The 26,622-nt window shown below is 38.8% G+C and overlaps 2 protein-coding genes across 8 annotated transcripts in view; both read left to right on the forward strand.

The window, feature by feature from the left end:
- The window catches only part of klhl24a (kelch-like family member 24a), a 31,540-nt gene extending 27,272 nt beyond the window's left edge, over positions 1-4,268 (forward strand). For both annotated transcript variants that reach the window (XM_065262056.2, XM_065262057.2), the window contains exon 8: positions 47-4,268. In XM_065262056.2, the coding sequence (XP_065118128.1) occupies positions 47-247 (201 nt within the window). In that variant the 3' untranslated portion in view covers positions 248-4,268. The remainder of the gene's footprint in view (positions 1-46) is intronic.
- Positions 4,269-12,158: 7,890 nt separating this feature from the next.
- The window catches only part of yeats2 (YEATS domain containing 2), a 46,428-nt gene continuing 31,964 nt past the window's right edge, over positions 12,159-26,622 (forward strand). For 2 of the 6 annotated variants that reach the window (XM_065262049.2, XM_065262052.2), the window contains exons 1-12: positions 12,159-12,319; positions 13,463-13,580; positions 13,662-13,759; positions 15,792-15,884; positions 17,134-17,361; positions 17,508-17,620; positions 18,478-18,639; positions 18,924-19,035; positions 19,338-19,382; positions 19,815-20,007; positions 20,142-20,369; positions 22,438-22,593. In XM_065262049.2, coding sequence (XP_065118121.1) covers positions 13,481-13,580; positions 13,662-13,759; positions 15,792-15,884; positions 17,134-17,361; positions 17,508-17,620; positions 18,478-18,639; positions 18,924-19,035; positions 19,338-19,382; positions 19,815-20,007; positions 20,142-20,369; positions 22,438-22,593 — 1,528 coding nt within the window. In that variant the 5' untranslated portion in view covers positions 12,159-12,319; positions 13,463-13,480. The other 4 variants (XM_065262053.2, XM_065262054.2, XM_065262051.1 and 1 more) reach the window with 3 other exon arrangements.

Below are 26,622 nucleotides of genomic sequence, written 5' to 3' on the forward strand. Positions count from 1 at the left end.
AATATGTAAATATATAAGATATATTTTTGTGTGTGTGTGTATTCAGGAAAGTTGCGGGATATCAGTTTGTAACGGAAAAATCTTCATCTTGGGTGGGCGAGGAGAGAACGGTGAAGCCTCTGATAATATCCTATGCTATGACCCCTCCTGTGGCATCATCACGGGCGTGGCTGCAATGCCGCGCCCCATCACCTACCACGGTTGCGTGACCATACACCGTTTCAGCGAGAAGCAACACAAACTCTGATATCATCCACACAAACACGATGTGTACACTAGAGGTCTTTCTCAGATCCAAATATCTGTACCTGACCCGAAATGACCCGAATATAAACGTGTGCAACCTGCACACTTTTCGTGCACAAAATATAATACATGCTTATAGGTCCTGTTCTTTCCGTGTTTTTGAAGCTTTGATTGTGTCTACAGTGCACAATACAACATGTGTTCATGTAAAAAAGCTGTATTTTTCACACAATTTACTTATCTGTATAGCGCTGTTTTCACTGTCCTCAAAACGGCCCAATGTCTTCCTTGTTCTATGAAATCCCTCCTTCAGAAATACGTAACGAGTTCTGATTGTGTAGTTTGTTTAGTGTGTTGTGATTCGATAGCAGCTTAGCTTGCCATTAGCTTAGCTGGCGACTGTTGTATTCCTGTGGGCGGAGTTTAGTCAAAACTGTTCTAGTGACGTCATTAAAGCAGGAAGTAGAGGGCTGTAGTCCAAACGGGCCGCTCGCTGTAGGCTTTAAAAGGCGAATTCTGTTAAAGAATATATATCGCCCCGGCAGTGAACTTTGAGCTTTATCATTTTAGAGGTATTATTTATGCTATTATAGCAACATTACACACTAACTAGGGTTAAAAAATGGGATCAGAAAGAATGTGACCTTTAACCCACAACACTAAACTTAACTAAGGGGTTAACACTATCATATGCACACGAAACATAAACCAAATACAAACATAAACTTGTGCTAGGCCTAATGGGAGATTGTGTGGACCAGTTAGCGCAGCACAGAGACATATCCCAATAGCCTGATGACCAATTAGGTTGGCTGCTCTGTTCACTTTAAATTATTTATAAACTTATTTATTTTTAATTCATATAATGAATGTCCGATGCCAGTGCACAAACGTGATTTCTAAATTTTGCTTTCGGTTGTGACCAGTAGATTTAAAACAAATGCCGTCGATAGCCTTATAAATCATGGACTCTAGTGTCGCAATGTTATGTAACGCATCTCTGATGATACACTTACACCAGTGGAATCACAATATAGCTACCAACTAACAGTACTACATTGTGTCATATAATATGTTTTGTTACATTCAGATTTTATGTTTGAGATCGTTTTATGTCATGATAACGAAAAGTTTAAGAACCACTGACTTACACAAACTAGCGAGTATGGGTGATTCTCACGAAATCCAGATTTAGAAGGTGTCCGGCATCAGAATTTTTAAAAAGCAATTTTTTTGCACATCTAAGATTAAGGTCTGAACTTACTATAACCATTATTTTTAGAGGATTTAAAAAAATATTTCCTATAGAATTTTTTTACTTTTTTAGATTATCATTATCCAAAATTATCATTACCGCAACAAGGTATTACATTAAATATATGCATTTACAAACTCGTGTTACAGTAATGAGAACTAACAAGTTGTCTAGGTACTATGTTAAACTAAATTTTAACTTTTATCTGGAAAGAAAAAATAAGAACTGCTTACCTGGAAGCCATCTTGAGTGTCACAGTCAATTATGTCCCTTCCAACAATTTTTTTTTTATTTTAGTTCCTTGAGGGCTTAAACAATGATTGAAAATTGTTGAGGAGGATGAGAAAATTGGTTTTGGACACATTTATATTCCTTATTATTGTCGCTACATTTACCAATGATCACCATATACCACATGTTTCTTTACTGTAAATGTTTATAGCATAACATGCACTGAAGCTTTTTATTTTTTAGATTTTTTTATTATAAATATTTACATGTCAAAGAACCCAAATCCAGTCATGGACACGTTGCGGTAATGAAAATTTTCCCCTTAAATCAGGAAAAAAACCAACAAAATTGGTTTGTATGATGTCATTGGAAATCATGTGCAAAATAACATGAAGAGATAACTGTATGCTTCTTACTTTGCATTTACTTTTTTATCAAAATATTTCATGACACCCGATAAGTCAAATTTCGCGAGAATCACCCGTATGTGCTAAAAACATTCATGAAGTGCTGAAAAGTCAATCACCCATCATCTTAAATTATCATATCATCTAACCACAGATCTCGCAAGCGTTCTTGCTGCGCACTGTCTAAGTACAGGTCTGCTTGGGTATTTTCAAACTAAATTGTATTTATTTTAAACTACCCGAGACCACTTACACCAGACCCGACTCATGTCCAAAGCACTTTCTCTAAGTGGCCCCGTAAAGTCCTCTAGTGTACACATTCATGCAAATAAACCGATTGTTTCATTGGATGGTTTTCTCTTTGATACTCATCCACAAACACAGAATTTGAGACTGCTTTTAACTGCTACAGTTATCTAACATAATGCAGACGCTATAAAGAAGAGACGTCATCGGGAACACAATGGTCTTCTGACATCAAACATTTCTCTGGAACAGAAATTCTCTTCCTTCGAACGAAGGTCAGAGATTGTATCCAATATCAGGGGGCGGTCATGTTGTAAAAAATGTTTTTGTGGTGATAGCCATCTGCTTACGTGACTCAACAGATGCCCACTTTCTGTTCACTCTTTCCTCTCTCGTCTGAGATTTCTGACATGCTTGTTATTTTTTTACCGTTCAAATGCATCTTTTTATACCAGATTCTTTACTGTATTTGTGCTTGTTTTGTAGCGCTCGATTTATTTGTGGGGATGAGGACTTGCTTGTATTTTTGGTGATATTTGTGGGGATGTTCTTGTTTTAATATGCTGGCTCTTTTTCAATTGTATTAGTATGCGTTTGAACTTAGCAAATGACAAAAACGCAATTGCTACATGGAGGTTTTTCCTCGGGTGGATTCTTGTGTTTTAACATTTGTTTCTAATGTGGCCGTGGCGGAAAACCTTTTTAAGTCACATTTGTTTTTATTTTTTGGGTTCTCGATGACCCATACAGCTGTGAATTATTTTTTTCCTCTATGTGTCATATATCTTTATTTAAGTATCTCAATATATTTAGTGTGACAACCATGATGTGCCTTTGCGGTCGCGTTTTCTTTTATTAGAGCCCCAGTCGTGCACTTGTACGTGGTATTAGTATTAATAATAAGAATAATAATAATATGCTGTCTGTGTGAATACATTTTTAATTTTTTAGTGAATATTATATGTGTTGTTTTGTCATTCCTGAATGGTGTGTGTACATGTGGATTTTTTTTTAATAGGACATCTTGAGTGTTTGATAGTTTGTGCATGAACTGAACTGAAACAGTTTTACATTGAGCTATAAGATAACAGCAGACCTTTTTTTAGTGCTTATCAGTACTGGAAACAACATTTACTATCAAAAACCATATCTGGTATCAATCCCAAAATGCCTCCAGAAGGTTCTCGTCTTGTTCTTCAGTTAAGCAATGCACCTCTGTTAATGTCTGAAATGACAAAAATATAAGCGTCTGTATAAATTTATTATATTTATTATATATCTTTATACATGTGTTTTGTTTTTGAATCTTTTCATTGTTACCATTTGTACTTTTTCTAAATGTTATTTTGCCCACGTTTGTACTCTTTTCATATGCTGGTTTGCTTTCTTTTTTTGTATTTTTCAATCCAAACTTTAAAGATGTGCATGTTGATGATGAATGCGTTATTGATATTATTTTTGTCAGATTGTATGGAGCGTTTGTTTTCTTTGCTCAGTGCTTTAGTAATGTCTTTACTCAACATGTCGCCTGGCGATAAAATGCATTCACCTTTATTGACTCGCTGAGCAATTGAATGCCTGCTCGGGTGTAATGAAGCAAAGTAATTACTGTAAGATGAGATCATTTTCAGCAGGTTTTTATACATCCTGGTATTTGTGGTCAAGTAGAAACTCAAGTGGCTTTAAACCAAACATGCAGTTGTGCATCATTTTACTTCTATGGAATAGAACAATAGACGATCAAATGATTGTGGTTGCAAAGGATTGGAACTACTTGGAATAGTATACAATAATAATCGACCTTAACCTATGTAAACCTATGTAACCTAACCGGTTTACTTTCTGTTCTGCAAGTGCCTCAATAAAGTTTTTCTTTCTATTTATCAACCTGTTCTTTTACGTAAAAATTCAACAGAATGTGTAGACTTGCAAAGAATGTCTGTGATGTTCTGTGTTAGTTCAGCCCACCAAATTCTTGTGGCCTTAGGAAAAATGCATTTCTAAGCATGCACGTGGAGTACGCAAGATTCTATGGAAATCTTAAGGGAAGAATTCGGAGATTAAATACATGCTTACATGTTAAATACATGTTCAATCTTAACACCTCATCTGTGAAGGTGATGATTAAATGATTTCTTTTTAAAGACGACACTCTAAAGTTTTTGTATTTTTTTATATTAAATAAATAAATAAAAAATGATAGCAGTTTGTGTATTTTAATAAATAAAAATTATGAAATAAAGTATAAAAAATATATTTAACAACAATAAAAATGAAAATGTTAATCCCAAAAATGCTAAAAAAACAATAACGCTACAAGTCTCAACTACTTTTGATACAAATTTTAGGTTTAAATCAAACACACAGGTTATTGTCACCCTTTTAGTGGTTTTACCAACAAAGGCCACTAGGTGTCATTGGTTTACTGCATACTATTGACACACATTAATAAATGACTGTTACTGCATTGTTATTACTGCCAAAAGCGTTTTAACTATAAAACCTAAATTCTTTCAAAAGATATATCGGTTGTCTAGATTTTTAAAGAATTAATAATAAAGACAGTGTTATAAATATGTAAAACCAAGTGGGCTCACCTGAGGCCTCATGATATTTTACAAAATTGCTCTTGTGATAAAATATGAAAACTACATTCAAATCGTGGGTTTACACCAGATGCGAGTTCAACGATTTGCGCAAGTAGATTACATACAAAGTCAATGCAAAGACACAATCAGATGCGTCCTCCCGTGGGGCGATGTTAATGACGCAATATGGGCGGTGCGTTTACCGCGAAAACATTCGCCTCAAACGCGTCTTCGCCCAAGTTGAAAATATTCAACTCGAGCGAGAAGTTTGAATGACACGAAGTTAAATCCCGCAAGTAATCTAGAGCGAGTAACGCGATGCCCCGCGTTTGGTGTGTACGTAGCAGTACCGTGAATTTATACCAGACGCGAGTTCAACGATTTGCGCAAGTAGATTACATACAAAGTCAATGCAAAGACGCAATCAGATGCGTCCTCACGTGGGGCGATTCGAATGATGCAATATGGGCGGTGCGTTTACCGCGAATACATGCGCTATTCCCCTCAAACGCGTCTTCGCCCAAGTTGAAAATATTCAACTCGAGCTAAAAGTTTGCATGACACGAAATTAAATCCTGCGAGTAGTCTAAAGCGAGTACCGCAATGCCCCGCATTTGGTGTATAAGTAGCATTACCGTGGGTTTATACCAGATGTGAGTTTAACGATTTGCGCGAATAGATTACATGTAATGTCAATGCAAAGACGCCATCAGCTGCATCCTCGCATGGGGCGATTCGAATGACGCAATATGGGCGCTGCGTTTATCGCGAATACATGCACTATTCGCCTCAAACGCGTCTTCGCCCAAGTTGAAAATATTCAACTCGAGCGAGAAGTTTGAATGACATGAAGTTAAATCCCGCAAGTAATCTAGAGCGAGTAACGCGATGCCCCGCGTTTGGTGTGTACGTAGCATTATCGTGAATTTATACCAGACGCGAGTTCAACGATTTGCACGAGTAGATTACATACAAAGTCAATGCAAAGACGCAATCAGATGCGTCCTCCCGTGGGGCGATGCTAATGACGCGATATGGGCGGTGCGTTTACCGCGAAAACATGCGCTATTCGCCTCAAACGCATCTTCGCCCAAGTTGAAAATATTCAACTCGAGCGAGAAGTTTGAATGACACGAAGTTAAATCCCGCAAGTAATCTAGAGCGAGTAACGCGATGCCCCGCGTTTGGTGTGTACGTAGCATTACCGTGAATTTATACCAGGCGCGAGTTCAACGATTTGCACGAGTAGATTACATACAAAGTCAATGCAAAGACGCAATCAGATGCGTCCTCCCGTGGGGCGATGCGAATGACGCGATACGGGCGGCGCGTTTACCGCGAACAAACGCGCTATTCGCCTCAAACGCGTCTTCGCTCAAGTTGAAAATATTCAACTCGAGCGAAAAGTTTGAAAGACACGAAGTTAAATCCCGTGAGTAATCTAGAGCAAGTAACTCGATGCCCCACGTTTGGTGTGTACGTAGCATAACCGTGGGTTTATACCAGATGTGAGTTCAACGATTTGTGCGAGTAGATTACATACAATGTCAATGCAAAGACGCCATCAGCTGCATATTCGCATGGGGCGATTCAAATGACGCAATGGGCGGTGCAATTACTGCGAATATATGCGCTATTCCTCTCAAACGTGTCTTTGCCCGAGTTGAAAATATTCAACTCGAGCGAAACGTTTGAATGACACGAAGTTAAATCCCGCGAGTAATCTAGAGTGAGTTACGTTTTTTAGCGTTTGGTGTGTACGTAGCATTATCGTGAATTTATACCAGATGCGAGTTCAACGATTTGCGCAAGTAGATTACATACAAATATAATGCAAAGACGCAATCAGATGCGCCCTCCCATGGGGCGATGCGAATGACGCGATACGGGCGGCGCGTTTACCGCGAACACACGCGCTATTCGCCTCAAACGCGTCTTCGCTCAAGTTGAAAATATTCAACTCTAGCGGCAAGTTTGAAAGTCATGAAGTTAAATCCTGTGAGTAATCTAGAGTGAGTAACGCGATGCCCCATGTTTGGTGTGTACGTAGCATAACCGTGGGTTTATACCAGATGTGAGTTCAACGATTTGTGTGAGTAGATTACATACAAAGTCAATGCAAAGAAGCAATCAGATGCGTCCTCCCGTGGGGCGATGCTAATGACGCGTTATGGGCGGCGCGTTTACCGCGAAAACACGCGCTATTCGCCTCAAACGCGTCTTCGCTCAAGTTGAAAATATTCAACTCGAGCGGAAAGTTTGAAAGACACGAAGTTAAATCCCGCGAGTAATCTAGAGCGAGGAACGTGATGCCCCGCGTTTGGTGTGTACGTAGCATTACCGTGAATTTATACCAGACGCGAGTTCAACGATTTGCACGAGTAGATTACATACAAAGTCAATGCAAAGACGCAATCAGATGCGTCCTCCCGTGGGGCGATGCTAATGACGCGATATGGGCATATATATTTACCGCGAAAATATGCGCTATTCGCCTCAAACGCATCTTCGCCCAAGTTGAAAATATTCAACTCGAGCGAGAAGTTTGAATGACATGAAGTTAAATCCCGCAAGTAATCTAGAGCGAGTAACGCGATGCCCCGCGTTTGGTGTGTACGTAGCATTACCGTGAATTTATACCATACGCGAGTTCAACGATTTGCGCGAGTAGATTACATACAAAGTCAATGCAAAGACGCAATCAGATGCGTCCTCCCGTGGGGCGATGCTAATGACGCGATATGGGCGGCGCGTTTACTGTGAAAACATGCCCTATTCGCCTCAAACGCATCTTCGCCCAAGTTGAAAATGTTCAACTCGAGCGAGAAGTTTGAATGACACAAAGTTAAATCCCGCAAGTAATCTAGAGCGAGTTACGTGATGCCCCGCGTTTGGTGTGTACGTAGCATTACCGTGAATTTATACCAGACGCGAGTTCAATGATTTGCGCGAGTAGATTAAGTCAATGCAAAGACGCAATCAGATGCGTCCTCCCGTGGGGCGATGCTAATGACCCGATATGGGCGTATATATTTACCGCGAAAACATGCGCTATTCGCCTCAAACGCATCTTCGCCCAAGTTGAAAATATTCAACTCGAGCGAGAAGTTTGAATGACACGAAGTTAAATCCCGCAAGTAATCTAGAGCGAGTAACGCGATGCCCCGCGTTTGGTGTGTACGTAGCATTACCGTGAATTTATACCAGACGCGAGTTCAACGATTTGCACGAGTAGATTACATACAAAGTCAATGCAAAGATGCAATCAGATGCGTCCTCCCGTGGGGCGATGTGAATGACGCGATACGGGCGGCGCGTTTACCGCGAACACACGCGCTATTCGCCTCAAACGCATCTTCGCTCAAGTTGAAAATATTCAACTCGAGCGAAAAGTTTGAAAGACACGAAGTTAAATCCCGTGAGTAATCTAGAGCAAGTAACTCGATGCCCCGCGTTTGGTGTGTACGTAGCATAACCGTGGGTTTATACCAGATGTGAGTTCAACGATTTGTGCGAGTAGATTACATACAATGTCAATGCAAAGACGCCATCAGCTGTATCATCACATGGGGCGATTCGAATAACGTAATATGGGCGGTTACCGCGAATACATGCGCTATTCGCCTCAAACGCATCTTCGCCCAAGTTGAAAATATTCAACTCGAGCTAAAAGTTTGCATGACACGATATTAAATCCTGTGAGTAATCTAGAGCGAGTACCGCGATGCCCCACGTTTGGTGTATTACCGTGGGTTTATACCAGATGTGAGTTCAACGATTTGCGCGAGTAGATCACAAACAATGTCAATGCAAAGACGCCATCAGCTGCATCCTCGCACGGGGCGATTTGAATGATGCAATATGGGCGGTGCGTTTACAGCGAATATATGCGCTATTCCTCTCAAACGTGTCTTCGCCCAAGTTGAAAATATTCAACTCGAGCGAAACGTTTGAATGACACGAAGTTAAATCTCGCAAGTAATCTAGAGTGAGTAACGTTTTTTAGCGTTTGGTGTGTACATAGCATTATCGTGGGTTTATACCAGATGCGAGTTCAACGATTTGCGCGAGTAGATTACATACAAATATAATGCAAAGACACAATCAGATGCGCCCTCCCGTGGGGCAATGCGAATGACGCGATATGGGCGGCGCGTTTACCGCGAGTAATCTCGAGCGAAAAGTTTGAATGACACAAAATTAAATCCTGCGACCTAGCGTTTGGTGTGTATGTAGCATAACTGTGCATTCACACCAGACGCGGTAGAGGCTGCAAGCGTGAGTGATTTACATGTTACATCAATGCAAAGCCACGAATAGGCTTCCTGTGATACGGTATGCGTGTTCCGTGCTAATTGAGCGTTTCAACGCGTGTTAAAAAAAATCTGAACTACTTAGAAAATCACGCCACGTTAACCAATCAGGAGCTTGCTCTAGTAGTGACGTGATTAAAGGAAACCAGCGGAGTCGCAGAAGCCCCTCCCATGACACGAATTTCTGCGTGAATGTCTCGAATGACTAGATTTTCAAGCGCGAATGAATCAAGTACACTCAAATGTTGTATGCTACGTACACACCAAACGCGGGGCATCGCGTTACTTGCTCTAGATTACTCGCAGGATTTAACTGCGTGTCATGCAAATTTTTTGGTCAAGTTAAATATTTCAACTTGGGCGAAGATGCGTCTGATCGCGTCTTTGCATTGACTTTGTATGTAATCTACTCGCGCAAATCGTTGAACTCGCATCTGGTGTGAACCCCCAGTAAGGGTCCAACTACATGCAAACAGCGTGTTTTTGCTGCTTCTACCACGTCTGGTGTGAATGCACAGTTAGAGCTTTACAATGATATATAGTTTGTCAAGATTATTTTAGTTTTATACAAACTTATTATCGGTTTAATAGTAACGTTAATCACCTGTGGGGCTGTGACAATTAAAGGTTTTTAAACAACTGGTAAAGCCAGGTTTCTTACAAAGTATCTCTCGCAACAGTTTATAAAGCTGGTAAATTTCCAAAAATCAACTGACAAATATAAAAATCATATGTAAACTATGACATAGTTTTGGGACTGAGCAAAGCTGATTGGCTGGTTCAGAAAGAACAGGTAATGATCACCAGTTTATTATGCCTCAAGCATTTATATGGTGTCAATGACGTGCCAAACATTTATGGGCAGTTTTCCGGACATTCCTGGGTTTATCCAGACTAAAATGCATGTTTGAGCTGTCTTAATTTAAAAATATCTTGCATATCTTAACATCAGTGCCAATGTTTTGTCTCAAGATACACCAGCATTGTTTTTGTAAAAACTACTTAAATGCCCTAATATAACAAAGGCCTAGTCCTGGATTAATCTAAACCCTGTCTGGCCCCTTAATGTGGACAAAAACTTGGATTACTGCAAACGAATTCTACACAGAGAGATTTAGTGGTAAGGTTACCAATCCTGAATACTTTTCGATGGCTTGCTTGAAGACAAATTGGGCACTAAAGAACTCAGCAGCTTTTCATATTATGAATGAACTCTTTGAGCCTGTGACATTTGCATATAACCAAAGCTTTAAATCACTAACCATTTAGAATAGCATTGAATACCAACTGAAAACAATAAAGGTCAATCGTAATTTTGCAACTTGGCAAAGGTTATGTTAAAATGGTTTGTCAAAGTAAGCAAGTGACTAACCAAAAGTTCAGAGAGATTTACACTCTAAAAAGGAAACATGACATATTAAATATTTCACAATATAGACCACATTTTTGGCCTACAACGAGCATGAATTCCTGCGTAACGTGTAATCTTCCTTACTGTCTACTATTCATTCAAAGCAAAAACGCTTAGGTGATGATGCAAGATGATGTGTTTTTAGACAACTATGTTATTTTAAAAGACGGAGAGGTAAAGAAATGGGTTTTACAGGAATGTAAAACTCCAGGCCTTAAGGTCTAATCATTTGCAATTTGCACTATAGAAAGTGTTAATAGGAATAGAAAAGTACCTTGCTATTTACATTGGTTAACCATAAGTACTATATAAATACATAATATGATAATCATTTACTGCTGTGATTAATACAGTACTCACAAAAAGTTAAGGATATTCGACTTTCGGGTGAAATGTCACAATGCACCTAAAATGCACAATAACCTTTACATGTAAACCTAATTTGACATTTCTACCCAAATGCCCTTCTTTCATGATATAATATCACGGTAGCATAAACGTTTTGCATTTTTTTTAAATATTTTTTTTCCTAAAAGTCGAATATCCTTAACTTTTTGTGAGTAGTGTATATCAAATAAGCAAGTCATTGCCTTTTCTGTAGTATTTCCACAGAAAGTCTTTAGTTGATTGTTAGCATTTAACAAATACATCTGATGCCATACTAGTGAAGGTTTTTTTTACTTTATCTCTTTCACAAAATCTCTTTCATTGGATCACAGACTTCCTTTCTGAAAGGAGTCAGGAGGTGAGACTAAAAAGACTGACAATAGTGGAAATCCATTTGCAACAATACCTGGGATACACCAAGGTCACCATGGGCAATACATGGAGCATTACTAAATTCTAATTAAATGTATTTTCTCTCCTTATAGATATTTACCAGCCTTTATCTTAAAAAATTATTTAACACAAATGCAATAAACCAGTGGTCTCCAACAAGGTGCCCACGGGGACTAAGTTGCCCACCAAAGCACATTGTATTAATAGCCTCAATTTTAGCATTTATTTTATATTAGCTTGGCTTTTGTTATGCATCATAACATTTAAAACAATTATAAAACACATCAGCGAGTAAAATAAAATAAAATCAACAAGTAAAACAATGTTTTGAGTGAGTAGACTATATATACATACATATACATATATATATAGGCAAGGCAAGGCATATATATATATATATATATATATATATATATATATATATATATATATATATATATATATATATATATATATATATATATATATATATATATATATGATATATATATGATATATATGATATAACTAGTCCTCCAGATTGTTTTTTTTTTTATTGTGGTAGCCCATGCTCAAAAAAAGGATAAAGACCCCTGCAATAGACCCCTGCAGTAACCAATGGGCCATAATCTCTCCACTAGGGAAAATTTGGTGTTCAGCACCACCTTTTGGCCATTGCCTGTATTGCATGGCCTAGTTAAGTTGAATGCATTAGTTTGGGGGTGCATGTACAAACAAAACATTTCCACCTATTTTCTGGCACAAACTTCTCTTCTCTTGGAGCACAGTTTAAAGTAACACACTTTCGGGACTACAAGTAAACACAAATGCATTATTAGACCCTCAAAGACCCGTCACGTCAGGTGAATTATGTTTAAACCTTACTGTGTCTGTGTGATGTTGAGTTGCAGGTAGGCAAATGTGTGTTAAATGGTTTTGCTGCTTTTGCTTAGTTAGTTAGCTGGTTGCTTTGTTTAAAGGCTCATACCGGGGGCGGGTGTTTGCAAAAACAGTAGAAGTGGACGGGCGATGGTTTAAAATGTTTGTTAGGTCGTTTTTTGCGCAGCCTATTTGTGTAATGTGACGGCTATTGCAGGCCGCGTGCTATCAGCGCTCTTTCCTGGGCGTGAACGCCGCACGCGCTCTTGCGTCCGCGGGATACTTTTCTATGCGCGAGACCAACAGATGCTAACGGCTAAACGTTTTGCTATCGTCCTTAGGGTAGGTTTAACGTGCAAAATAAACACTTTTGTCATATGCTTAGTTCACTGAGGTGTTTATGAAGTAATAAACGTTTTGTGTTTCAAAAGGTGTTGTTTTGTTTGGGTTCAGTGTTTTGTGTCAGGTCTGTTAAACCCTCATAGCAGCTAAGTTAGCTTGTGAAGTAAATACGAACTGTGTGTGGTCTTTATGCACTTTATTGTTGTTTATCAGTATGAAATCCTAGATATATCATGCGTCGTTTATGCATGTGTTTTAAAATACAGTAAACTGCCCCTCTAGACAGCACTTTTTGGCGTTAAAGGGGTAGTTCATCCAAAAATTAAAATTCTGTCATCATTTACTCACTCTCATGTTGTTACAAACCTGTGTAAATTTCTTTGTTTTGATGAACACAAATGAAGATATTTTCAGGAGTGTTTGTAACCAAACCGATCACGAGCCCCCATTCACTTCCACAGTAGTTAAAAAGAATACTATGGAAATGAATGGGGCGGTTTGCTTACAAACATTCCTCAAAATATATTTCTTCATGTTCATCAAAACAAAAAAATTATACAGGTTTGTAACAACATGAGAGTAAATGATAACAAAATTTTCATTTTTGGGTGAACTGTCCCTTCAACGCACATGCAGAATTTTAGGGGATCACCGGTAAGGCAGCTATTAGCCAAAATGATGTCTAGGTAGGCACCTCACTGGAGTTGGAAAGAAAGCTACTTGAATAAAGCTACTTGGTAAATGAAGTTGTTGTTTATGTGGCATGTTTTGTCCTTTTTCTGCAGTCCAGCCAATGAGTGATCATGTCTGGGGTAAAGCGAAAAATAGAGGATAAAGATCCTGACTATGAAGACATCACTCAGGTGCTGGAGAGCAAGAGGAGTAAGGTGGTGGAACAGAATGGTAAGATTTGTTTTTTAGCTTGCATAAAATATCTTATACAGTAACAACATGGTTTAAATTTGATTTATTTTTTGGAACCAGCCTGTGATGCTGCAGTGCAGAAGATTGAAGCCATCATAAAGGATCAGTTTTCTCTGGAGATGAAGAACAAGGAGCATGAGATTGAGGTCATCGGACAGGTAAATATTCAAAACATATCAAAGTATTAATAAAACGTAGTCCTGTGCTAGCATTTGTCATCTGATGTAATTTCCGATTGCATTTCAATAGTGCGTGCGACCCATTAAGTTTCGTTTTAGTAGAGTCGTGGCATCTGATAACATTATGCTGCATTCAGACCAGCCACGGTAGAGGCGTCAAGAGTGAGTGATTTCAATGTTAAGGCAATGTAAAGACATGTTGATGTGCGTCTGGAGGTCTCGCGGCACAAATGAGGCGTAGGTGCGGCAGACGCAATTCCACCTCATTCGCGCATCTAGTTCGCGGGAAACACGCAAGTTGAAAAATGTGAACTTTGGCGGAAAAACGTGCCGCATTAACCAATCAGGAGCTTGCTCTAGTAGTGACGTGATTACATGAAGCGAGCGGAGTCGCAGAAACCCCTCCCATGACGCGAATTTCCGTGTGAATGTCTCGAATTTTCAAGAATTTCATGTGCGGCTTTCAAGCGTGAATGAAGCGAGTAAACTCTAAGTGGTGGTTTCACGGACAGGGATTAGCAAATGCCTGGACTAGGCCTTAGTTTAATTAGAAAATGGCATTGATGTATTTTAAGTTATGTCAGTGCAAGTTGTTTTCAATTTGGACAGCTCTTACATTTATTTTAGTCTAGGATTAGTGTAATCCATGTCAGGGAAACCGCCCTAAAATGTTCTAGCGGCAAACTAGACACGGTATACGAGAATTTGACGCCTCAAACGCGGCTGGTGTGAACTCACGGTTACAGTGATCTCAATTCACACTGTATCTGATTTGGCTAACAACCTCTCTAGTGCAAGGAAATGTCAGAGCCGCGCGTATTACAAGTTCAGGTGCTAGAAGGAGTCCCAAGACGCGCGCTTTAAGTCCATGTGCATGCGAGAAGAAATCTGTGTACATTACCAGCTCTCTCGCTCAAAGTAAAGCCTACAAACCCTCTCATGTGAGGAAAAGCCATGTCTGTGTTTTTCTCTGTGTTTTTCTCTGAGGACCTCCGTAAGAATTCCAGAGCAATTTACCTACTGTTTTTCGCTGAACTCAGAGGTCCTCTGAGAAATGTAATCCCGTCCGGATGCAAATGTCTGTGTTTGCCCGCAATATCTTTTGAAAACGCGGTTCATTTCGTGTTTTGGCCAACGTGATCTGCCGTAAGGTCTTACTAATGCGCGTATATTGTATTTCCTGAGTCCCATTCATTCAGATATGGATGTTTTTTCGCATTCGGCAAAATAAAATAATTAAATCAAGACGAGCTGAATATCAAACACTGTTGAGACTGGCCACTGTAATATCAGTAACGTTATAAGAAACTCCGTTCAAAGTTGTTCAACTCCGGAATGGTAATAAATAAAGATAATAAATTGTTATTGATCATTATTTCTTCATTTCTTTGGGTTTATTATAAGCAGACAGTTATATAAAACACGTAAGCTAACGTTACTTTAGTAGGATTTGTATATTTTATTTTGATTTGTTAAAATTAAATTAATAAATTACATGTTCTTTCATAATTTTACATTTAAAGCAAAATATTAAACATTACAAACACGCGTATCCAGAGCATGTACTCTTCTGCAACGCCCAAATGCATGAAACAGACACTCCCATCTCTGGAATAGCCTGCATCATTTAAATCCTGTCCGAATCGGTACATAAAATCACAGACATCCTGGGGGAAACGTTGAAACTCAAACGTTGTTTGGAAAACTAATCCCGTCCGAATAGTGCTTATGATGATAATAATTATAATAATAACTATCGCCAGCTATCGTCATGAAAGCCCGCTATTAGCGATAAGTCTGACAGTCGTCAATACATGATACTATTGTCTATCAGCACAGGGCTCCAGACTGCTACCAAATGGTCGCATTTTGCCACCAAAATTTTGAGAGTGTGCCACTGAATTTTTCATCTAGTCGCACATGTGCGACCAGTAAATTTCATCCTAATACAAGCACATTTAAATTCCTCTTGCTGGATTTTAAGCGTATGCATATCTTTTTCTTTCTTCAGAGGCTAAATGAAGCCAGGAGAATGATGGACAAGCTCAGAGCCTGCATTGTCGCTAACTACTATGCCAATGCTGGCCAGCCTAAAGTCCCGGAGGTAATGCTGTGTACACTTTAAATGTACAGACACTCTAATGGGAACGCTTTACAATAAGGTTCATTTAACTTATATATGTTGAGTATTATGAACTGACAAACGAACAACTCTTTTTTTTACAGCTTTTATTAGTCTAGGATGGGCGTCTTTTTGTTAGCAATTGCTATCATAATGGATAATACAATCTGGAGGACTAATTTTTTGATTTAGTCTACTCAAAACTTTCTAGTTTTACTTGTTGGTTTTATTTTATTTTACTTGTTGGTTTTAGGATTTAAGGATAACATTAATTTATATTAGAGCCGGACCGATATATCGGCAGGCCGATATTAGGCATTTCCAAACTATCGGTATCGGCATTCATAATGGCCAATAAATGAATATTAAAAAATAAACCCCGGACGAACCAGCCTTCATTAGATTTCCTCACTGTTGGTGTTTTTGACAGAGTGCTCTGAACCAGTAGCTGCTGGTGGGGTCCAGATTTAGGCATCAAGCCACTGCCTGAGTCAAGTGATCAGCAATTTATATTTTGCTGTTGTTGTTATTTATCAGAACTTAATAGAATTTGTCTCCAGTCCTATTCAAAGTTATATTTATGAACCAAGTCTTTTAAAACTGGTAACTTTGATGTTAGGGAAATCTGTTAATGTTTCGTTGCACGTTTCTGAAAAAAAAAATCGGCCGATATATCGGAATATCGGATTTTAAAACCATCAAACATTAGTATCGGTATCGGCCTTCAAAATCCTTTATCGGTTGGGCTCTAATTTATATATCTGTATTATATAATATATAAACTACAGAGGACTGTTTATAAGGTATATTAAGGATTAGTTGGTTATAAAAGTTCATTCCATTTTATGTTCATTAATGCATTGACCATTGTTAGCGTATTAGTATTGTTGCTCAGTGACTGATTTATAATGTATTTTGCATAAAGAACCATCCAGCTGCTTTATACAAAGATTGACTGAATGATTCCTGATCCCTAAACATTGATAGCACCGTTGATAGCTCTATTTACCATTGTAGTCACATCGGTTACTATAATCTTTATAATCTAAAACGGTTAATTCCCAAAAAAGTGTGTACTGTTAACGCTATGGCACTGTAAAATTGGAGTACAATTCACGAGTACAATAAAATTTGCAATAATGGCATGTGATCTTTATGTATGCTACAAGTTTCTGTGATTTCTTTTTTTTTGTATATATAAATATATAAAATTGATGTCATTTGTGTTTAGGCCTCTAAGAGTGATCCATCCGTGTTTAACCACCCTGCCATAAAGCGTTTTCTGGAGTCCCCCTCACGCTCCTCATCCCCCCTGAACCAAACCTCCGAGACACCATCACAGGTCCAGTCTGAGACAGAGTCCCTCAGTCAGCACGGGGAGGCGGGGGATAGGGAGACCGACAGCGGAAGAGAGGACGGGACTCCTCGTGAACGACGGCCCGGCAGGAATACAGGAAAGGTCAGGAGTGCCTTACACTTATGCAATCTTTTGAACAGATCCCCCACTTATTCCCCTAATAAACAAAATTTTTCAAGAGAAATACATTGTTATGCTATTACCTTTTTGCATTGTAACATTTGTTTCGATTGCATTTGTATGTGTAGGACACATTTGGTGTGCCAACATCTATAGAGCAGCATGTGACGTTCCACACTACAGGAGAAGAGGCTTCTCGACTATACATGAAGAAAACCATTGTCGTGGGAAATGTATCCAAGTATGAAGACTTACTTTTGTTCCTCTGCCTTTATCTTACAGATTAATCATTATTGATATTTCAATTTTAATAGTAAGATATTAGTTAGCATGCAGGATTCATAGTCTGATGCTCCATTTTATCAAAGTTACTTTAAATTATATAGGAGCTTAATAAATCACATTATGATCTTTGTTTGGACACTAAAGGGTTTTGATTTATCACCTGCGTTGATGTTTTTGCACTTCTTCTGAACATTCCAAACACCAGAACAATCCCTAGATAGCCACAGAACGAATGGTCATAGTTTATTATTTGGACAAGTGGTTTATGAGAAACATTAGTTTTGTCTCCAAGCTTCTATTCATTTTTAAATCCATCACTCACCAGAAAATCTTGGTATTATTTCTCAGAATCCCAATAAACCTCCACGCGGCACAAACTGCTTTAGCTTTCCCTAAGCTGAGATCTAACCTAATTTATTCTGCATTATCACAGTCATCGTCTACCTTACCTCATAAAATTCGCTCGGTGCACGTGAAAGAGGCAGAAGTGTGTGTGTCTGGATGTGAAAAATGACTTAAACTCGTCTTCCATCTGCCTTTGTGGATTTACTAATAACTCTATGTATGGGAGGGGTGAGCTCTAAGTATGTTTACTTCAGGGCCAGTGTGCCGAAATTACTGTCGCCATCTCAAATTGGGAAAATTTGCTAAGTACATCTATGTTTTACATTTATAGTCTTGGCAGATTATTTCATTCTAGACAAACATAAAATGAAGTGCACTTACTGGGAAAGAGCAATTACTGGGACTGGATACATGATAATACTGTCAACATCTCCAAATAATTTCTCTCTTGCTTTCTCTATTTCTCAGATATATTGCCCCTGATAAGCGTGAGGAGAATGATCAGTCCACGCATAAATGGATGGCGTATGTCCGAGGTTCCCGTAAAGAGCCTAGTATTGATCATTTTGTGAAGAAGGTCTGGTTCTTCCTGCACCCCAGCTACAAGCCCAATGACCTTGTGGAGGTCAGGTGTGTGTTTACCTGCCACTAGCATGTTATATACAGTATGTATACAGTCTTTCTTTAAAGAGGTTTTAGTAATGGTCATAAAATTGGGAAAGTAAAGACAACAGCATTTACATTTTCCCCTCCTAGTATAGTTCGTTTGAAAAAGTTGCATTTAGTCCACAAAAGCGTTTTTATGTTGTTGCTCCTGAAACAGTCTATTCATAAATTTACGCATTTTAGTGAGGGACTTTAAATTGAACCTGCTGAGAAAGACACTGTGTTTGTGTGTTTTTGTTTGTGTTTAGCGAGCCACCATTCCACCTCACACGTCGAGGGTGGGGAGAGTTTCCCGTCCGGGTCCAGATTCACTTTAAAGACCAACGAAATAAGCGTATTGACATCATTCACCACTTAAAGGTCAGACACTTCTCTGATCCCTTACATCTCTTTGTACCTGTCCTTTCTTTTTAACGTCTTCTGGCTATTTTCTTTTATTTGTATTCATATAGAAAGTCTCTCTTTATTATGGTAATGCTAATGGAACATAAAAGCATATAAAAGTGCACAAACAGAGAGATAAATTAAGATGTCAAGAATAATGGATTGCAGATGAAAGCACTTCAAATGTTTCCCCTGTGCCACAAAAACTGTTGAGCGTTATTTGATGTTTCTGTTATGTGTATCCTGCAATTTATCTTCTTTTATTTGTTCTCTGACAGTTGGACAGAACGTACACAGGTTTACAGACATTGGGAGCTGAAACGGTAAGAGAGTATCCAAATATCTGCCTGAGTCTATTAGGCTTTGTTTACACTGCAAACTTGATGCCTGATTCTGATTTGTTGCCTGTATCCTATTTTTTATTTTTTTTTGACGACCCGCTTACATCACCTTTTAAAAGCGACCAAACACTTTGCAAAACAGGTCAAGGTAGACATACTGACCTGGAACAGCTTAAACCATAGAGGAAGTAAAACGTTGCAATCATAGAATGTAATAAATATTGACCTAGTGTCTGTGACGTCACCCATAGGTTTGTGAAGAGCCAATAGTTGGCGGGGCCTGCTGTTGCCATCTTGGCAAAAAATAAAATTAAAGAAATAAATGTTTTGTATATAAGTGTAGTTTCACAAACCGAGGATGTGTGATTTAATACACGGTAGATTAGTTTACATTTTTATCTTATTTTTTTTAAGGTGGTGGATGTTGAACTGCACAGAAGCTCAGTTGGTGATGACTTCTTCCCTTCTGCCCCTTCATCGTCATCATCCTCTTCTTCCTCTCAACTGCCATTTTTGGGCGGGTCTGGGTCCACAGCTCCCCAGGGCTCTCGACGACCCACCTCTCCATTCCAGCCCTCTAATGATGATCAGTCCAGCACAGAAAAAGGTAATCAAAACAAACAAATACGTCTGTCCACACTGATGGCAAAAATAAGTCGTAATGCTACTTAAACTTATACAGTTAATTTGTATTGATTAGATCTGTTATGCTGGCCACTTTTCTCACTTGTTCCTCATCAGTTCCAGGTGTCACTGTCAAGAGTGAATCCGTGCGTTCGTCTTGTTCAGAACGGACTTCATCGCAGTCCAGTAGGTCTGACAAAATTACTCTCGGGTCCCACGGAAACTCAGCGTTTCAGCCGATCACAGCCAGCTGTAAGATCATTCCACAAGGGCAGGTGCCCAGCCCCTCCGAATCACCTGGGAAATCATTCCAGCCAATCACGATGAGCTGCAAGATTGTGTCAGGTGAGGCAGGCAGGTGGCAGCACCCAGTCAGTAAAATCCTAATGCTTTGCTTTTTCCCTTTAGTGGTTGAGATTTTTAAAGAAATGCAGGCCATCAGAATGTGTTAAACGTTTTAATGCAATATCTATGTGGCATTCATTTAAAGTGCATTCACGCATTTGGCAGAGACTTTTATCTAAAGCGACTTACAGTTCATTCAAGTTTTACTTTTTATCAGTATGTGTGCCTCATGGGAATCAAAAATGTTCAAAACTTTTCTTGACATCAATTACACCTTTGTTAATACATATGCCACTTCTGAGCAGTCTGTAAATATTCACAAGCATCAGATGCAGCTTCTGTGACACATTTGCAGTGTAAATAAGTCTTATGGGGATCTGGAAATCTCTGAAATGACTTTGCATCCTGTAGCTAAACTGCAATAGTTCCCTAGAGCTTATCTGAAAGACCTAGCTACGCTAGTCTCATGGGTTTGAATCCCAGGAAACACCTAGGAATGACATAATAATAATAATAATAATATGCTTTTTTTGTACGATAGCAGTAAAGCAACCCAGAGTATTTGCCGAAATCTATACACACCTGATACCATCTTTTCCCTTGTATACAAAAACTTTTGTGGTAACTGTTGAAGGGAACATTTCATGAAAATCTGACTTTTTCCATGTTTAAGTGCTATAATTGGCTTCTATCAACCTAGAAAATGTGAAAAAGATCAACCCAGTAACTTATTTTTGGTAAACCATTTTCTGCAGACATGTGAAAAAATAGGGCATTGAAATTTGGCTCTCCTTGTGATGTCAGAAGGGGATAATACCGCCTCTTAATCTGCACTATCCAACCATAGCACTGCTCATTTGCATTTAAAAGGATACCCCCAAAAACAATGCTATTTTTCACATGCTATAATAAATAATCTATATATTTGAACATCTCAAAGGATTAGTCCATTTAAAAAAAAAATAATTTCAACGGAGTTTCAAAGGATGCTAAACGATCCCAAACAAGGCATAAGGGTCTTAAGGGTCAAAAAATGCACTTTTAAACCACAACTTCTCATCAATATCCGGTCCTTTGATGTGCCAGTGCGACCTCACACAAAACGTCATCATGTCAAGAGGTCACGGATGATGTATGCAAAACTGTGCCCCAGTGTTTACAAGTGTGAAGAAATATGACCGTTCCGACGTTGTTGTATGTGGAATGATACAAATAAATGTCTTTGTGTCAGTTTATTGTTTAAAATGGTCTGCAAATGTGCGTTTCATATATGTAACACGTGACCTTTCTAAGTCACTACACAATGACGCGAGGTCGCGCTGGCTCATCACACAGCCAGAGGAAGAAGAGAAGTTGTGGTTTAAAAGTGCATATTTTTTATTTTTCTTGTCAAAAATGCCAATCGTTTCACTAGATAAGACCCTTATTCCTCGTTTGGGATCGTTTAGAATCCTTTGAAAATCCATTGAAAAAAACTGTTAAATGTTGAGTTAAGTGTTGGGGTCTATTAAAGTCCATTAAAATGAGAAAAATCCTGGAATGTTTTCCTCAAAAAACATAATTTCCTCTCAACTAAACAAAGAAAGACATCAACATTTTGGATGACATGGTGGTGAGTAAGTTATCTGGATTTTTTTTAATGAAAATGGACTAATCCTTTAAAAAAAGTCTTGTGACATGTCCCCTGAAAAATGGATCCTATTAAAGGAGCATTTCACCCGTAGAAACATTAATCTTTATTGAAAGTGTGTCATATTTGTAGTCGAAATGTAACATACATTTAGAATTTGGTGCCTATTTGACCAAGAAAAGGAGTGTTTGTAGTCTCACCCCCTCAACAAAGATATTGGACTTCCTTCTTTCAATGATGCAAAATGATGATTTTTACATCATTGAAAGAAGGAAGTGCAACACTGAAATCTGTATTTCTCCTGTCTCAGCGACAACTGAGGAAATGATGCATGACCATTCAAAAACATGACTGGGGTTCTAACTATACAAAGCTTAATGCAAATGGGTGAAGTGTCCCTTTAAACAAGCTCAATTGATGTGTTTTTGTCTGTTCCAGGTTCTCCCATCTCCACTCCCAGTCACTCTCCTCTCCCCCGAACATCCACTTCAACACCTGTGCACATGAAATCCAGCCCATCAGTTATAAACAACCCCTACATCATTGTTGACAAACCTGGACAAGTCATTAATATGGCCGCATCCGCAGCTACAGGTATGGACTTGCATACATTTGCACTTGCATACTAGTGTTGGGCAATATGCCCCATTTTGAGATTGTCCTATCGGCAGCCTAGGAAATAGCCGATAGACGATAGTGTTGGGGGCGGGGCAGTAGCTTACTCATTTATTTATTTGTTCATTTTTCCTTATTTAAGTCACTTTATTGGTGGACAAAAAAGAATCAAGGGCAACACTGTCATGTGCATACATTTGCACTTGCATACTAGTGTTGGGCGATATACCCAATTTTGAGATCGTCCTGTCGTTAGTAGGGCTGGGTATCGATTCAGATGTTCCAGATCGATTCGATTTCGATTCACAGCTATCAAATCGATTCGATTCCGATTCTCGATTAAATTTTCGATTCCGGTTCTCTGGTAGGTTTTTATACTCGATTCTCGATTCAACTCAATGAATATAGATTTAATACACATACTATATTAATAAAAAAAAACAGTGAACAGCAGTATACAAGTGGGTAATTAATAAAAACAAATTAAAAGCCACAACACGTCTTGCTTGTGAAATCTAAAATGCTTCCATTCCTCCGTTCAATGTTTGTGGAAATAAATGTGAAAAAAATCGATTCTGCTCTTTGAGAATCGATTTTTAATCGACCACGTTTTAAAAATCGATTAATCGAAAAATCGATTGTTTTTGCCCAGCCCTAGTCGTTAGCCTTTGAGATCGCCGATACACGATAGTATAGTAGAGGGAGTCCATGCCGCGCGCATTCAGGGCCGAGCAAAAATCCAAGACGTCCGCATTGAGTCCACGTGCGTGCGCGCACATTACAAGCTCCCTCGCGCAAAGTGAAGCCCATAAACCCTCTAATGCAAGGAAAAGCACGCAGTGCGCATGTTAATGTGAAACTATGATGATAATAATAATAACGTTCGTCAACTATCGTCATAAAAGGCCGCTATTAGCGATATGTCTGACGTACGTCGATACACTATACTATCGTCTATCAGCACAACCCTATTGCATACGTTTACAAAGTCTCATCTAGTATGCAACGCGTTGTGATGTGATTTTTTCCGGCATTATACAGCAACATTAACATCAACATTGTCAGTACAGAGAAATGACTTGTTTTTAATAGTTATCGCAACGTGCATGCATATTGCAAGAATAAATATGAAAAAAAGGTAAATGATAGACATATTTAAAAAGTTTTTTCTTTCTCTTATATTCCCCGTCCTTCCTTCTTGCTCTCTCTATCACACACACACACACAATTTCCAATGAGTCATGCTGTGGGCTTGTAGGACATCGTAAGACCAGGTTGCCATGGCAACCACATCACTTAGAGTTTAGGAGTGTGTGTTTGCAGCTAATGTATCATTACAAGGTGTGTGTGAGGGGGAGTACAGATTCCACCTCCGTAGCTGCACAACTGATGTGCTTCTCACAAACGCTGTATCACCTATATGCGCGTTTGTTCATTTCCACTGCAAACACCCACACAACACACCTACATGCTGTTGGAGGAGTGCTGTGCTCGAATAGAGACCATAAGTGATGCTGTCATAATGAGAGCAGAGTTTACCCTCAAAAATCTTTATTCTTTTTCCACTAGAAAAATCAAGGTTTAGCCTTCTTTCACTTGAGAAAATGCTGTTTAGGTTGGACATTATGTTGAGGATGATAGGATAGGACGCTCAAATCAAACATTTACTGAAGCTGCGATGCTTAAAAATCCTGTGTAGGTTGGCAGATCACAGCCAAGATTTTGAAACACAGCCAGTCTCTTGGTTTAAATTGCAATCGTGGCTTTATGCATGACTATCAGAATATTGAATATTTTGATGCATGATCTTCTGAATTATTAATGCATGAACCAAAAAATGAGTAGATGAGTATTACTTTATTGTAAAAATGTATCTGTATCATATAAAGATGAATGAAGCTGATCTACCTCACCGTAACATAAATAATCTTGTAGAAATGCAGTGTATGTGGAAATGTTTTCAGTCAAAATTGAAATGAACTTTATCGACAGGTGTGCTCATACATAAGGGATTTGTCTTGGTGTATGCTTGAAGTGCACAGACTTGCGTAAGCAAAAAGATATGTGAAAAAAATAGATGTATGTAAAGGCATACTATGTACAGACATGTCCAAGGGAAAAATGATTTGAGCATATACACTTGGTTTCATAATGTAATGTTACTGTTTTTACCTTTGTAAGATTTAAGATCTCTGTTTTTGTTACTGGAGAAGAGAGCTTGTGAAATCAGGTTGTGAATGTGGAAATGTGCGTCAGCCATCCTTGGGGATGGTGCATTATGAGGTTTGGAGTAAATAAACTCCATTACTTTATTCAGGTGCACACAGACATTCTGTAGAGGTTTAGCTGCAATCTAAACACATTACATTAAACACACACCTGTCCTGCACAATTACTTGCACTGCTATTGTTCACGAACAGAAATAACAAAACTTTGTGTACTGAGAGTTATGCATAAAGCAATTGGGTCAATAATTGTTGCAGAAAGTAGATTAATGTTTGCACTCTCTTTGGTAGTTATTAAAGCCCTTTTCACACAGACATTACGGAAATACACTGGAAATGCATCCGAGATTTGTCCGGGATCAGTAGATTTTTGGTTCATTCATACTGCCACTTATTTGCAGGAATCTGTGTGTTTGTTTACACGGATACCATAAATATCCCGGAAAGACACTTGATGTGAAGTCCTGCACTTGGTAGTTTTTTTTCCTCCGCAGTTCTTTTTCTCAGATGCGCCATTCTAGTATGCTGGGAAATGATCTCCGCTTCAGAGTGGATATTTCATGAGATCCCAGAGATTTCTCATCGTGATTGTTAATGTGCAGTAAACCATGCTTTAAAGAGCCGTATGATATATCTTGTTGCGGTGACTCACAAGCTTTTTGTTTATTATAAACTCTTATGAGCGCGTGATGTGCTTTTTTTATGCTCTTGAATGATCTCCACTTCAGCACGGAGAGTGATGAGCTACCTGATTTCTGCTTCAGTCCAGTTTGCTTGTCATGAATGTTAATCTGCATGTAAACTAGGGTTGTGCCGATAGACGATATCATCGTCCATCGTGATGGTTGACTGACATCACGATGGAGAGACACCATCGTGATGCCACGCCCCCTCCCCACTCCGCTGCGAGTCGACATACACTTACTCTCTTCTATATAGACCAGTGGTTTTCAAACTGGGGGACGGGGCCCCCTGGGAGGCCGCGAGATGGTGCCAGGGGGGCCCCAGTTTTATGACATTTTATAAAATACATTCATTTATCATGAATTCTGTGTAATTAAACCTAAAAAAATAATAAGCCAACTAACCAACAGCACTACTAGGTATAATTTTATATGTTTTGTTTAATTAAAATTTTACATTTTAAAACTGTTTTTGTCATAAATTTTCTTTCGGGGGCCTTGAAAAAATGCACTGTACACAAGGGGGCAGCACGCTTAAAACGTTTGGGAACCACTGATATAGACTGTAGTTAACCTAATATCTTTGCGTGAATTGCTCTATAAATTAAATAGAAGACGTGAGACGTGACGCGTGTTAGTCTGTGAAAATATCCTGTCGGGCATTTGATCTTGACTAGGGATGGGCACGGATATTCGAATATTCGAATGGCAATAATAATTCGAATTTAAAAAATGCTATTCGAATGTTTGTTTGTTTTTAATGTGCCACCAAAGGGTAACAACTTATTTAATGCTTTTTCACTTCATCTATACTGTCTTTTACAGACTTAAATGTAAAATATACATGAACATTAATTTGTATGTATTTCTGATTGTTTGGCAATGCAGATTGCAGACGAATTTAAGTTTTTCCTTTTATCTCAGGGTTTGTCCCCGCCGCGCCGTATTTGGCCACTGGCTCAGTGAGGGCTCACGTGTTATTAAACGTGCTTCTCCGCCGCCCGAATCAACACATCATGAGAGATTTGTAAGCTTTCTGTTATAAAGTCTACTTTATTTTGTTAATAAAGAGACAGACACGGAGAACGAAATGAAACGG

Source organism: Paramisgurnus dabryanus, chromosome 6 (genome assembly GCF_030506205.2).
Source record: "Paramisgurnus dabryanus chromosome 6, PD_genome_1.1, whole genome shotgun sequence".
NCBI lineage: Eukaryota > Metazoa > Chordata > Actinopteri > Cypriniformes > Cobitidae > Paramisgurnus > Paramisgurnus dabryanus.